The sequence below is a fragment of the Xyrauchen texanus genome, chromosome 24 (genome assembly GCF_025860055.1).
Source record: "Xyrauchen texanus isolate HMW12.3.18 chromosome 24, RBS_HiC_50CHRs, whole genome shotgun sequence".
Taxonomy (NCBI): Eukaryota; Metazoa; Chordata; class Actinopteri; order Cypriniformes; family Catostomidae; genus Xyrauchen; species Xyrauchen texanus.
In genome coordinates, this window is record NC_068299.1 from 16,234,445 (window position 1) to 16,250,650 (window position 16,206).

General features: G+C 38.3%; 1 protein-coding gene across 1 annotated transcript in view; it reads right to left on the reverse strand.

Moving 5' to 3' along the window:
- The window catches only part of LOC127618311 (netrin receptor UNC5B-b-like), an 82,407-nt gene that overhangs the window by 7,948 nt on the left and 58,253 nt on the right, over positions 1–16,206 (reverse strand). Inside the window, exons 3-12 of the mRNA XM_052090693.1 lie at positions 15,107–15,250; positions 14,223–14,326; positions 13,667–13,847; positions 12,957–13,124; positions 8,993–9,157; positions 6,428–6,460; positions 3,852–4,046; positions 2,133–2,495; positions 1,436–1,523; positions 108–276 (exon numbers count right to left, since the gene is read on the reverse strand). Coding sequence (XP_051946653.1) covers positions 108–276; positions 1,436–1,523; positions 2,133–2,495; positions 3,852–4,046; positions 6,428–6,460; positions 8,993–9,157; positions 12,957–13,124; positions 13,667–13,847; positions 14,223–14,326; positions 15,107–15,250 — 1,610 coding nt within the window. The remainder of the gene's footprint in view (positions 1–107; positions 277–1,435; positions 1,524–2,132; positions 2,496–3,851; positions 4,047–6,427; positions 6,461–8,992; positions 9,158–12,956; positions 13,125–13,666; positions 13,848–14,222; positions 14,327–15,106; positions 15,251–16,206) is intronic.

Consider the following 16,206-nt stretch of genomic DNA (forward strand, 5'->3'; position numbering starts at 1 on the left):
TTAGAATTTCCAGAGGGAACTCATGGTTCCAAAACCTGACTTTTCTTCTGGGATTTAGAGCTACAAACTGAACAGTTCTATAACAGTATTTCTGACAACATCCTGACCTCCCAGGCGCCCTGATGGTTCTGCATTTTGAGGGTAAGGGTCCAGTCTGGGGGCTCGAGCTGGGCGCAGTGGGGTAGAGTAAGGACCACAGGTCTGCTCAGCAGCATGCCCGAGGGTCCACAGCTTACAATTGGACTCAGCACCGTCTCACTACCATCTGATGGCAAACTGATGGCAACACAGGACATAGAGCAGGAGCTGTGAACAGGCTTAATTCACAATGACATTCATGCTGCTTTCCTTGGTGCACATTTAAGAGCATAACAGGCACAACAAATTGTATCTCAGATTTACAACATTAATAAAATTAACCACTTAATTGACAGTTATTTTCACTTATTTTCACAAGTAACAAATCTCTTTTTAGAAATACATAATATATGTGGGTGGCATGTTGTACTTCAATTAAAATGTTTATAATTGTTATGCATTCAGCTTTGATGTCTATATTAATTGAGATAATATGTGTATGTATTTGTCACATCACAGGGCCAATTTAATATAATTTAAAGGGCAAAAAGGTGATTAAAACAGTAAAAATATGATGACCACTCAAAGCACCTTAAATATACCCTTTTCTTTTATACTTTCATATACATTTAAACCTAACATGTTGGTGTTGATTAAAGAAAGAATAATGGGCACAATTACATATGCATCAACATTAAGACCAACAGATTTCAAATTAACATAGATAATTAGAGTATTGATTGTTTTCATTTTTTTTAAAATAATTTATCCATTTTATTTTTGGCCTTTTGCCACTTTCATTTAAATGGATAGTAGAGAAAATACTGAAAAAATGGGGGAAGGGTATTTGGAAACTTTAAACATGCGTCGGCTCAATGTGAAGAAGACGTGCTAACCGCAAGGCCACGGTTCTGACAGTAATTGCTATTTTATTGAAAACCTTTATGACACCTAAAACATTGAACACATTCCAGAGAAGCACAAAGCTTGCAGTCTCAAAGCTTTGCAGTTTTTTAAGGCACAAGGAATTACATTTATAAGTGTCATATTTAATATTCAATATAAAACCGCAAAAAAAAGAGTGCCTCTTCAAAAAAAAGTCAGAGCTCAGACAGCCATTCAGCGCATTCATGACATATTTGTTTGTCTTGTCTTTTTGTTTTTCACTACGTCATAGTTTTGAAATGTTTTTCTCTCCCTTTTGCTGCCATTGGGGTCACAGTGTTTCTGAAGTCAATATTGCTTGGTGCTGTTGAGATGTTTTGAACTAGACTGTTTGCAACTGCACAAAGTGACAGATAAATACAAGCATGATAGGGGCAGGGCATTGAGAAACTGTTCTAAGTGTCTGACTTACGTTGTTTTCTCCCATTTGTTGATGATGAGATACATTTCGTAGAACTTTCCCTGAGGAATCGTGCCTTGTGGAACCAACAGACTCACCCCTGACAGGGAAAAAACAATATGACTGTTTAATTGAATAGGTTCCCATACAGTGTTGTTCACTGTGAGGTAACATGAGCTAAAAGAACATATGCAGACAGAGCATATTTTAGCAGAGCAAAATCTGTTTAGCAATTCTAAACAGTGGATGCAAACAAACAAGAACCTTTCTTGAACTTGATAGTAATGATGTTGGAAGATGTCGGAAGTACATATGACAGCCAACATTTAGCATATATTCAGTATGAATGCCTTTTCAGTATTTAGCATCTGTGCCCATCAGTGTGAACAGTGTGAAAAAAAGGCCAAATAAGAAAAGAAGTAATTTACATATGGAACTCTTAAAAGTACAGAAGCAAAACTGTCTGTTTAGCCAACAACAGCAGAAGTCTGTTATATGATATAGAACTATTAAGTACATTGCACTATTAAGTACAGTCTCAAAAACAACTTTTTAATTTTAAGAGTCAGTGAGAGGGTGGAAAATGGTTACGTAAAACAAAATGACAATGTAATTAACAAACTTCAGAACTTTAAAACATTACAGCAAGAGGATTTCTGGGGGAAATGGTACAAAAGAGTAAAATATGGCTTATTTTAAAGCATATTACCTGTATTAGGGATGGTAAGACGGCCACCCAGGGATCCCAGTGTGGCGCTGGCACTGTGACTAGGCTCCCTTGGCAGGGTGTGCCCATGGTGGTCTTTAGGTCCAGAGCCCATTGTCTTTAGACTCATGATTTCTCCATCAATAGAGCCTAGGCCGGTCGGCAGCTCAAGGGAGGACATGGTATAGGAGTTGTACACTTTTATCTTCAGACTAGGCAGTTGGTCCACCAAAGGAGATGTGGTCATGGGAATCTTATGCTGAGAGTCCAGGGTGGCCTGCTGCAGTGAGAAAAGAGGCCCGCGAAACGTTCCGGCACTGGCTGTGAGGTCAGGGGGAGCTGCCGAATGCAGTAGGTGTGGGTTATCTAAAAAAGTAGAGGAGTAAACAGAGAGTAATTATTCTGTCAAGGGGTCTTTCCACTTATACAATGTGTAGTAACATTTGAAACACAATTATTATTATTATTATTATTATTATTATTATTATTATGAGGGCTCAAACAGAAAAAGGTATTTCTTTAACTTTTAGCAAGCATCAAAAGATTTTTGTTTTTCTGAAAGTCGTTAAATATTCCAACCAATTCTCAAATTCTGTATAGTTTAAAAGAATTCTGTTGTGGAAATGACCATTTTAAAGTTTATGTCATTTAATGGGACAGACATAATAATAATACAAATTTAAAATAAAAAAAATAAATAAACAAAACTCCTGATAGAATAAATTTTCACTTGAAAAATATTGAAGTGGTTTATGTTTACTTCACTCTTTGTTAAGATTGTCATAGTTTTAAAGATGTAATATTTTTGACTTTTCATAATTTTATTTCATAGTTTAACATTAAAAGTCTTGGTCTGGGACAAAGCTAAAACAGTAATATCTTTACATAAATGGCATTTAAAAAGTAAAAAACTCAATAAAAGATAAAGGCCTAATGGGACAGAATGGTTTCTTTAACCAAAAAATTACCCCTGGAAAAGTGCCCTAAGTTAAAGAAACATTGAAGCACATAACTATATTTCTACATCTTTAAACAGATTTTGGAGATGGAACAGCAGTGTTTATATTTACAATTATGCATTTGTTAGATGCTTTTATCTAAAGCAACTTTATATCCAAAGGTATACTTTTATATCATTATGTTTTGTTTCCTGGGAATCAAACCCATGACCTCAGACTTGTCAGCAGAGCTATAAGATGAGTTGAAGTAGCTGTGGAGTAAATCTGTAAAGCGTTCTGCAATGCTCCTTTCTTCTTGCATACGTTCATATGTTCATGATAGTGGGGAAACATTTTAATTACAATGAACTGAATCAAAGTGTCAAAAATGACATAATAATTGATCAAACCAATTTTCCTATTTTCTTATGTTATATTGTGCCATAATTTCTTTCTTATTTTTTGGAACATTTTGACAGAAAGGAAATGTTTTAGTTAGGCTGCAAAGTTACGGCAGGATTTGCCTAAGAAATGAGAGCATTAAAGGTGAGAGGATTTAAAAGAGAATCCACATAAACAAGTCAGAGCAGATTAAATACTGCTGGGAGAGCAGGAGACAGCATGAGAAAGGATTAAAAACTTAAAATACAGGGAAAGAAAAGAGTTTATATTAAGTTTAATGGGGTGAGAAAAGGAGATAGGGACTGAAAGTGTGAGTGAGAAGAAGTGTGAGTAAAAGGCAGAGAACATAAGGGAGAGGGAATGAGATAGTCGGATGTCTCACCCTGTCGTGGTGGTTTGTAATTTGCAGAGTGGAAGGCAGCTGTTAGGGCTGACGAGGAATCTGTGATTTCACCGTGGAGATGACGACAGCCCCGGCGATAGACCAGGATGCCCACACACAGCACAAGAATCACACAGAGTAGCAGAGCCCCCACCAGTCCTGCGTACACCGCTACACCAGCACCAGAGCCAAGAGCTGAGACACATATGCACACAAAATTACCAACTCACATATGCAAACCTGCAACCAATATAAATACATTTTGCAACATAAATAAAATATATTATGCATCATAAAAGTACAGTATGATCAAAGGAAAAGAGATTAGGTAGGTGGAACATGTAAAAGATGAGCAAGGAGGAGGCAGTAACCGGCAGAACAGTCAACATAAATTCAATTTCATAAATAAACTTAAACACACACACACACACAGCGGCCACATGCCTCTCTCTCTCAAACTGGCGCCCCCGACTCGACTTTATCGCCCTCCTAGCTGATTAGGTGACTCAGCACCGGCTGTGCACACTCACAGCCCGGCCATGCCCTCCTCCTCATCACAGTAGGGAAGAGAGATGAGAAGAGTTTAGTCTAGCGTAGCCAGACTTTTGATCATCGGCATAAAGTCTGGTCCAGATTGCAGCTTATTCTGGCCAAGAAGCGCCCACTTAGTCAGGAAGAGACTGTCTGACTGGCACATAAATAAACAGTTTGGTTTGTTTTTATGTGCCGTCTCTTTTAAGGATGGGATTATCTAAAAATAGATTATGCCACAATAATATGCTGGTTTTGTGGAGGAAAAAAAAAATCTAATAATGGCACAACAATCCCTGTAAACTGTTAAAAAGCAGAAGAAATAGTTAAATACAAAATAAATAGCAAAATATTGTATATAATATATAACAATATATAGACCGTGGGTGGTTTGTGAGTGTGCGTCTGAGACTAAAAAGAGTTCAAAATTTAGGCATATTAAGAGACAAAAAGTGTGAATCCCTACTGCTCTCCTGGTTATCAAACATCTGGTGGTGCTGTGGATCTAACAGTGCATTGTTGGATAGTCAGACCTGCTATCTGGACCACAAAGGCAAAGATATAGGATATAGGATCTGGACCCTTTAAGAAACAAATCAGACACAGACAGTGGAGAAGAAATGATGAAGAGAGCAGAGCCATGTGAAGAGTGAGAGTGGAAGAAGTGCAAAAGGGCTCACGTGGCAGGACGGAAGTGAATCCGACAGCCGTCTTAACTTATTATAGCAAACGGAACCAAGCTGAGTTAGGTGCGTTAATTTTCGGTCTCTCAAGTCCCACATGTCACATTGATCTCGGAATATTAGCATCACTTCAACTGTAAGCTACTCTATTGATTGCTCTGGGTCAGTTAGATGTACAGTCATTAACTTCAATGTCTTTAAAAAGCACTCTATTTCTGAATCAAGACTGCATATGTATTATACATCATCTTCCAGGAATGCATATCCACAATTTCCTGTGTGTGTGTTTAAAAATACATCTGCGATGCAGAAGGAATAAGCATGTAAAACAAATATATTTATAAAATTTTAGTAATTATATGGGTTTGAGATATACAAATGACACTTACAAAAGTGGCAACTATCAAATGTATTTGCCAGCTCAATTTATGATGTATAAATAGTAATCATAAATAGTGACAGACCCATACATTAGCCAAGACAATATTGGACCATTCTTATATTATTGGCATGAGTCAATAATGTAACCATGTTCTCTTGGCTGATTCATTCTCTATTAGATATCTATTAGTTCATATCAAGGCATGAATTCACTTCATTTAATTTGATTCTGATTTGTCATGCAGGTCAAGTCAGTGTGCTCCTGTATGTACTGTATCCAGAGTTCAAAAGGAACAGACATGACAGTCCATGTGACAAGGGAGGTGAGGAATGAGGATCTAAACGAAGCTTTTATTAACAATGAATAAACAAAATAACTCAGAATATAATGAAAACAAAACACAGGGAACCAGGCACAGAGCATCCAATATGTAAAGACTGACAAACTAACCAGGGGAAACAAGGGCTTAAATACACAAGGGAAAACAAGAAACACCTGGGGAAACAATCAGGGAATGAGGAACACAATCAAGGGAAAACCAATCATAAAATGAAACTTCAAAAGGACTACAAAAATTAACAGGAAACACAAACTAAACGAGAATTACAACATAAAAGACAAGACAAAAACAACAGGGAATATGACAGTCCAACAGTAAACACACACTCATACACACATACTGTATAAACACAAATACAGCATTGATCAGACTTGTTAAATATTGATTATTGCACTGTTAAATTTCCAATCACTTTGCCTCTGCTTTCCCAGACACACTCACATAAATAGGCACGTAGACATAGAGGATGAAAAGTGGATGGAACAGTGTATATATATATATATATATATATATATATATATATATATATATATATATATATATATATGATTAAACAATATATATATATATATATATATATATATATATATATATATATATATATATATATATATATATATGATTAAACAGAGAAACTTACGATGGCTTGTATGTCCAATAGAAATCTTTTTATCTGTTAGAAAACAGGCAAAAACAAGGAAAAATAAATAAGAAAGAATGAACATGGGGATGGATGAGCAAGTTATGAGTGTAGATCAGAGATGACAGCAAACAAAAGTGGAACAAATAATCAATAAATGCTAATACAAGACTCTCGGCAATAGAAATATAAAAGCATAAACACTGAAATGATAGGTTTACAGAGGGCAGAGCAAAAGTAAATGTCTTAACAGTGCTCTCAGGGGGTGGCATGCAGTAGAGAAATTATTTGTGAGAGTATATGAGAGTGTGTGTGTGTGTGCTGCATTATTAATGCTGGAATCTGGGCTGTACTCCAACTTTCAGCCTAGACAGACCACACTAAAAAACTTTCAGTTGTTCTGCATGTGTGTGAGTGAGAGTGTGCTGTTGATGTTCTCTGGAGTTAATTCGATGCTGTAAGCTGCGGTTTTCCCAAATCAGCCCTGGGATGAGCACCCAGTGTCAAGATGAATCTGGCTCTCCCTTGCATAGCTGATGTGCTTGAGTGTTTCTCCACTTGCTTATCTTAAGTAAATTTTGTCTGGCCGCTAAACCTCTGCATTTATTCTCCTGTCCATCTATGCTCAATGAGGTGCTAACTAATGTGAGTACGTGAGAACCAGCTTCATATCCAGTATTTGGCAATGTTCACAGAGTCATTGTTTGTGATTGATAACTGTATTTATCCTATTTATAACACATAAGATTCTTGAATTGTCACGTTCATGCAACAGCTTACAAGAGCAGCTTGAATACTGCAAGATTGAACTTCATAATCTAAAGCCGGACTGGCAATTGTATGTTGCAGAATGCAGACTATCATATACAGTGGGTACGGAAAGTATTCAGACCCCCTTAAATTTTTCACTCTTTGTTATATTGCATCCATTTGCTAAAATCATTTAAGTTAATTTTTTTTCCTCATTATGGTACACACAGCACCCCATATTGACAGAAAAACACAGAATTGTTGACATTTTTGCACATTTATTAAAAAAGAAAAACTGAAATATCACATGGTCCTAAGTATTCAGACCCTTTGCTGTGACACTCATATATTTAACTCAGGTGCTGTCCATTTCTTCCGATCATCCTTGAGATGGTTCTACACCTTCAATTGAGTCTAGCTGTGTTTGATTATACTGATTGGACTTGATTAAGAAAGCCACACACCTGTCTATATAAGACCTTACAGCTCACAGTGCATGTCAGAGCAAATGAGAATCATGAGGTCAAAGGAACTGCCTGAAGAGCTCAGAGACAGAATTGTGGCAAGGCACAGATCTGGCCAAGGTTACAAAAAAAAAATACATTTCTGCTGCCCTTAAGGTTCATAAGAGCACAGTGGCCTCCATAATCCTTAAATGGAAGACGTTTGGGACGACCAGAACCCTTCCTAGAGCTGGCCGTCCGGCCAAACTGAGCTATCGGGGGAGAAGAGCCTTGGTGAGAGAGGTAAAGAAGAACCCAAAGATCACTGTGGCTGAGCTCCAGAGATGCAGTCGGGAGATGGGAGAAAGTTGTAGTAAGTCAACCATCACTGCAGCCATCCACCAGTCGGGGCTTTATGGCAGAGTGGCCCGACGGAAGCCTCTCTTCAGTGCAAGACACATGAAAGCCCGCATGGAGTTTGCTAAAAAACACCTGAAGGACTCCAAGATGGTGATAAATAAGATTCTCTGGTCTGATGAGACCAAGATAGAACTTTTTGGCCTTAATTCTAAGCGGTATGTGTGGAGAAAACCAGGCACTGCTCATCACCTGTCCAATGCAGTCTCAACAGTGAAGCATGGTGGTGGCAGCATCATGCTGTGGGGGTGTTTTTCAGCTGCAGGGACAGGACGACTGGTTGCAATCGAGGGAAAGATGAATGCGGCCAAGTACAGGGATATCCTGGACGAAAACCTTCTCCAGAGCTCTGGACCTCAGACTGGGCCGAAGGTTCACCTTCCAACAAGACAATGACCCTAAGCACACCGCTAAAATAACGAAGGAGTGGCTTCACAACAACTCCGTGACTGTTCTTGAATGGCCCAGCCAGAGCCCTGACTTAAACCCAATTGAGCATCTCTGGAGAGACCTGAAAATGGCTGTAAACCAACGTTTACCATCCAACCTGACAGAACTGGAGAGGATCTGCAAGGAGGAATGGCAGAGGATACCCAAATCCAGATGTGAAAAACTTGTTGCATCTTTCCCAAAAAGACTCATGGCTGTATTAGATCAAAAGGGTGCCTCTACTAAATACTGAACAAAGGGTCTGAATACTTAGGACCATGTGATATTTCAGTTTTTCTTTTTTAATAAATGTGCAAAAATGTCAACAATTCTATGTTTTTCTGTCAATATGGGGTGCTGTGTGTACAATAATGAGGAAAAAAAATGAACTTAAATGATTTAAGGAAATGGTTGCAATATAACAAAGAGTGAAAAATTTAAGGGGGTCTGAATACTTTCCGTACCCACTGTAATTACTATGAATTGGTCTATTGGCCTTCTGTGAAGTGAAAGTCAAGTGACTTACTGCGGACACACAGTCCCTCTGTGCAGTTCTTGCTCTCCATCATGCTACCGCTGCAGTGGCGTCCTCCGTTACGTGGCGGGGGTGCCAGACACTCACGGCTGCGCCAGTGTGTGCACTCTGTCCCACAAGCTGACCACTTGGCCCACTCTGTCCAACCTCCATCCACTGATAAAAACATTGAACAGAGTGAGCGATTCGAATTGAAAGGGACATACTCAACATGGTTGACTTCAGAGTGTCTGTTGTGGAACATTGCAAATTTTTGTTGTCATGTCTGTTGGGTAATAACATGAGTGTTTGGATGGATATGACTCATGAATCACATTGTGGATCAAGTGTGAATCTGTTAGTGGCTGTTGGTTAGTGGTTGTATGAGTCAGATTTATTATTGTTAAAGAAAACAAAAACTAAACAAAAACATTTTAAATGATAAAAACTTAACTGAAACTAGTCTAAAATAAATTTGTATTACTCCAAAACTAAAATAAAACAAATTTTTATTTGAAATCATTTTAGTTCTTGATACATGGTATATTATAAAATTTGCAAAAACCGTTACAACCCCACTTCAAGTTAAACATATTCAAATATAAGTTAATGTATTTAGTTTGGCAGCCTTAAAATACTAAACTAAGAAAATGTTATACATTGAATAACTAAAACTTAACTGAACCTAGAAATAACACACTAAAACTAACAGTCATAGCGCTCTATTTTAATGTAAGCATTTACATTTACATTTACATTTATGCATTTGGCAGACACTTTTATCCAAAGCGACTTACAGAGCCCTTCTTACAGGGACAATCCCCCCGGAGCAACCTGGAGTTAAGTGCCTTGCTCAAGGACACAATGGTAGTGGTTGTGGGGATTGAACCAGCGTCCTTCTGATTACCAATTTACCAGTTATGTGGTTTAGACCACTACACCACCACCACTAAGTAAGCACTTATTATAAATGCATTTTTTGTGGCAAAGCAATGCGAAAGTGGCCGTGAGTCGGAGTGTTTGCACAATCTTTGGGTTTCTACACACAAACCGTGGGTGTATTGTATTTAAAGTGGTGCAAAGCACAATTTGATATTTTCCTAAGAAATAGGTCATTGTGCTATGACATCTGAGAACCACATCTATTCTTGCCGCAAACTCTAAACTCAGTATAACAAGAAGCAGACAGCACAATAACCAAAGAAGTACCTACGAATTAAACTTCTCTTGACCAAACCCATTTATGCTTTGTGCACACTTTTTTTTATTAACCCACTAAATGCTGACTTAGTGCATACTTGCAAGAAAATACCAAAACGTAATGATCATGCTCACTGATTTGCAAGTATGACGTAGAGTATAGCACTGATGTAGCAGACTTAAACTAAGTGGGATTGTTTGCACGCAAACCACACCTCGCAGTAATGACTAAACCCTCAGGAACGTTTTCATTGGTCATCTCAAACAAGCAGTTACCTGTGAATAGTTCCTGAATGGATCCGACGCTGACAAACGGTAAGATACACCGGTAGTTTTTAACAGCATTTTACTGTCAGAATTACTTGCTGGTTTTTGAAGAATTCAATGAAATTTTTTTTTTTGCAAGGCAGAATTTATTTATTTTTATCCCCATTTCTCCCCAATTTGGCATGCCCAATTCAATAGCATGAATTCAGGGGTGGTAGACAGCATCAATACTCGCTGAGCTACCCAGGTATTATTTGCAAGGCTTTATTAAAACATTTTATTTGTCAGAAATTGTCAGAATCTGTGGCAATGAATTGCTCATGCAAAGATTGAAATGGTACAATATTTTTATGTTGTGTATGTGTTTAACTATTAATACTAATAGAACTTTCCCCCTCCACCCTGAAGGTGCACGTAGCTGCTCTAGCGGCGCACCACGACGCAGTAGATGGTGAGTAATTGGGGAAGCACGAACTGATTATCAGGTTCCTGAAAGACGCTAGGAGGCTGAATCCTCCTAGGCTATGCCTCTTTCCCTCATAGTCTCTCCATTGTCCTCCTGAGACTACAGAGAGCACCGTTTGATCCCATAGAGTCAGTTGAGCTAAAGGTGGACTGCACTCCAGACTGCGCTCACGAAATCTATCACGAGGGTTGGGGACCTGCAGGCATCCTTTGGCAGCGACACCTGCCTGGAGTTTGGTCCGGGATTTTCTCATATGGTTTGAGACCCCGACCGGGCTATGTGCCCAAGGTTCCAACAACTGCTTTTAGGCATCAAGTGGTAAGCCTGCAAGCGAAGCTGCCCCGGGAGGAGGCAGACCCATCCTTTTCGTTGCTGTGTCTGATGCGTGATTTGCACATCTATTTCGATCGCACGCAGAGCTCTAGATGCTCTGAGCAGCTCTTTGTCTGCTTTGGCGGACAGTGGAAAGGGAATGCTGTCTCCAAACAGAGGCTTGCCCACTGGACCGTGGATGCCATCACGTCGGCATACCAGACCCAGGGTGAAGTGCTCACCCCTTTGGGATTAAGAGCACAATCCATGGAGTGTGTAATCCTCTTGGGCACTTGCCGATGGCATATCTCTAGCAGACATCTGTAGGGCAGCGGGCTGGGCATCACCCAATACTTCACGAGATTTTATGATTGTCAGGTATGAACAGGTATGTTTACGGGACAGCTGGCCAGGTATACCGCTTGCGTAAAGCGCCTTTTCCCTCCATGAGGCGAAGACGTGTGCTTTCCTTTCCCATACGAGTTCGCGAGTCCATGGACCCTGGATGTCCTTCCTCTCTAGCCCTGTGGATGGCGAATTCGATGGAGGAATTCGTGGCCAGACCCAGTACGTGTGCTAGCATGCCCTGTACTGGGGTAGGTGCTCCACAGGCACTGTTACCTGCAGTAACCCCCTGTGATGTATTTCTCCCTATCGTCATGTTTAGTAGTTTGCCATCTCCTCCACTTCAGCAGGACCTACCACCACAACTCTTCCATGTGCGGCTGGTGACCCCACGTGATGTATCTGCCACATGTTAACCTCCCCTTCAGGCAGGATGTGGTCTTCACTGTCTTTTCCACCTGAACAAATAGGAAAGGAAAAGAACACCTTCCCTGATGCAAATAAAAAGCTAATTCCACTCGCCAATTCTCATAAGCCTTTTCTCAAAGTTCAGAGGTGTTTGGGGCTCCCAAGTGCGACCCCTAGTGTCATCGACACAACGTCTCATTCCCTACATCAGGGAACAGAGGTTACGACAGTAACCGAGAGGTTAGGACGGCATTTTATGAAATCATATTGTTTGCAAGAGTTCATTAAAGAATGAAGAATGAGTTAAGTAATTAAAAAATACATTTTTGCTGTGTTGGCAGAGTTTTTTTCCACACATAAGTGTAAGATTCCCAGTATTAAACCCCTCTTTTCTGTTTTTTTATTTTTTTTAATCATATTTTGACAATGGTTAACACCAGCAAGTGCACAAAAAAAAAACATGTCATTATGTACCCTTTTTAAGGTTTTTGTTTGTTTGTTTTTATAATTTGTAAGTTGTACGAGATGTCTCATTTTGTATACCTATTTGTGTTCCCCTGGCATTTTTGTATTTTGTGTATTTAATAAAAAAAATTATATAAAAAAACACTTAGTGTTAGTGTTGTGTGGCCAATCAGCACTGTGACTGAGATGATAATGAAAACGTTCCTGAGGGTTTAGTCATGGCTGCGGAGCGTGGTTTGCACTTAAGTGGTTTGGGAAACAAAATCATGAGTGAAAACTTACCAAAATTATATTGAAAGGAGAAGTTTAAATAATAATAATAATAATAATAATAATAATAATAATAATGATTAAAAACAATATGTAATATTCAAAACTATAATAACCCTTGTATTGTAATGTAGTTTAGTTAATGCATACAAGTTATGTCATTTTAGGCAAGTAATGTTATGTTATGTCATGTTGTGTCATGTTATGTAGATATGTCAAATTGTGACAGGTGTCATTCTTCACCTGGACAGAGTGTGGTGCAGGTGACTCGCTGGAATGGTGGGCCCTCACAGAAGGCTCCTCCATTGAGCGGTGCTGGATTGGTGCAACTGCGTGTCCGTCGCTGCCAGCCCCGCCCACACTGAGCATTACACTCTGACCACTCTGTCCAGGATGACCAGCCTCCACTCACTGAAAAAGTAGAAGCCAAACACACATATACATACAGAACACACATCATGAGACATACACAGACACATCATTCTGGATCCACTCAGACTTGAACTAGCCATGCAGCTTGCTCTGAGAGGATTGGAGCATGGCATAGCAACAGTTATTGGACTGTGAAAGAAACAACTGGCAATGAAATAGGAAACCTCTCTGAGCCATACAACAGCACAAATCATATAATTAGTCAACCCGTTCTCAGCCCAATGGCATCAAATACTGTCTGGGCAAGATCCCTGTTTGTAACTATGTAGAGGCCCCTTGGGGTCTTTATAGGCCCCCATGCTTTCAACAACAAACATTTGGCATCAAGGTAGTGAAGCGCAGGGGTCTTCCGCTTCAATTTCTAATGTTGAATAGTGCAACATTATGTACAATTACGATGTAATATAATATATCATGCATATTGATAAACATTGCAGGTTATTCTAGTTATCTTTTGAGAAATGACACATTCATACATTTATTCAGATTCCTGTGGACATTCTGATTGGTCAAGTGATTACCATAGACGATGAGTGTTGCAGTACTGCTACGTCGCTTAGCGACCACATTGCGAGCCACGCAGGTGTAGTTAGCTGTGTCAGAGAGTCTAGCCTGCTTGATGATTAGGTCATGGTCGATGGTAATCAGAAAGTTAGAATCCAGTGCCGGGTCAATGAGCTCTTCGTTCTTCAGCCAGTCCACCTGTCGCAATATGGGAAATCTGTCCATTCAGTGTGTTTGAAAGAATGATGTGTATCTGGATTAAAACTGCACTTAAAGTGAGCGGTACCATTTTAATAGAAAATTAAAGAGCAATAGACATGCTCTGGATACAGCAGAGGTGATTGAATGAATTTGAATGAAATTGTATAGTGTTCAGTTTCCTATGGGGTTGAATGTTTTGCCAAAGCCTACTAGTTTAAAGTAACATTGTCCTCACTGTAAATAACATGAAAATTGTTTTATTTTTTGTCTACGTGCTCAAAACAAACTGAAAAAAAAAAATAAATAAAAAAAAAATACCCAGTTGGATACTGAGTCAGTAATATAAAGGAGGAGAGGAAGGAGAGATGGCACCTCAGCAGGTGGGATGCCCTCTGGTGGACGACACTGAAGCAATACTTCCTGCTCCAGACGCACCTCCCTGCCAAGTGGCTCCTGCTCAAAATTCTTCCTTAGGTCTGAAATGAAAGAAATTATTATTATTATTTACCCATACAATTATTTATATGATATATATATATATATATATATATCTTTAAGGAAAAGAGTAATACACTCTTAATGGTAGCTAAAATCATCATGAAATTAGCCAAAATAATAATAAACAAACATGCAATGGGTGGGAAAAGAGTAGAAATCTGCAGTTTTCTGCGGAGTTCTGCATGAAGATATTGCATTTGTGTCTGCTCATATGTGTCATAGATTAAATACTGCACAAAAAAACATCTTCCTAATTTGTATTATTGTCTTAATTAAAATAAATAATCACATAAATAAATAAAAATATGAAATTGTCAAAGGGGTGAGAAAAATAAACTTAATTCAAAGGGAAAACAAATAAATTGTTCTTACCCCATTGGTTAATAGATTTCTTTTTTCTTTTCTTTTTTTCTTGTTTTAAGCATAAACTTAAATAAATCTTGTCAGCTTTATCTGAAATATTATATTATTATTATTTGTTATTATTATGTTATAATCTATACTATGTAATTTTTCTTCTCAAGTAAATGTATCAAAGGATGTATATTTAATTGAAAACAAGATAAAAATACTGATTAGAATTTTTTTTTTTTCTCAATGAATATGAGTACCTTATGCCTTCACAAGCAAAAAACAACAACCATAGTGTTTTGTAGCCAAAATAAGTTTCTACCAAGACACTGTCTTCTAAATGCAGAGTGTGTGCTTAAAACGGTATTTCACACCTACAGATCAAAAGCTGCTGAACACAAACTCACAGGCGATACGGACATACGCCCGCCGGCTTTTTGTGGTGCCTGCTGAGCTCCAGGCAACACACTGGCACCAATAATCCTCCAGCCCAAACAACTCCTCTACCTGCATCCGGGAAACAGAGATATCTACTTCTCTCATGACCAGACCTGGGAAAGATCAAAAGAAATGAAAGACACGGAAATGGGGAGGGAATATAAAATAAAAAATGAAATGCTACAGACATCACTTTTAATTCATCCATCTGAATAACTCAGAATATATGAATCAGCATATTTAAATTTTAGTAGTAGACCTAGGAAACAGTGGCCCCTGGTTGTTTTGCTAATTTTCTGATTCAGTTGCCTTTGCAGATTTTTGGGCATTAGTAGTGTTCACAGCTGTTCAACAACATATATGCTGTGGAATCAAAAAGTATTTGGACACTTAAGTGACACATCAAAATGTATGAAATTCATTGTATTACATAATAAAATATCACATGAAGCAGCATCTGCAAAAATATAGAGACCTTTTCTGAAACTAGAACTTTTCTCAGAACTAGTTTAATTTTTCTAGTGATTTTTGAAATTACTATCAACCAACTGGTCCCAAAGTGATTTATTGTGGATGTATGATGTCAGTCCCTTCTTCTTTTTCACACAGGTATCCAAGCAGCAGGGTGAGAAATGAAGGGGTGCTTGTGGCAAAAATGCCACCAAAAGTGACAGAAATGCCCCAGAAACTAAAAATGTTGGGGGCAAAACATCAACATCTCAACATTTGTTTAACATCAAATCATATTTTATGTGATAATTTGCATAGCTACCCTTAGAATAGAATATTAAGTGTTATATGAGATGTTATAAATATTTTATTTTTTAAATGATGACATCTCATATAACACTTAATATTCGATTCTAAGCCTAGATATGCACATTATCACATACATTATGATTTTATGGTGATTTAAGTTAATGGTCGGAGGTAGTAGCCTATTTATGCTCAATCTAATTATTCAGATTGAGAATTTATATATTAATTAAATTCAATGATTAAATTGTTGATCAAAGCTGACCAAACAAGTACCTGTATTTAAATAAATGAATGACAATATATTTGTGTT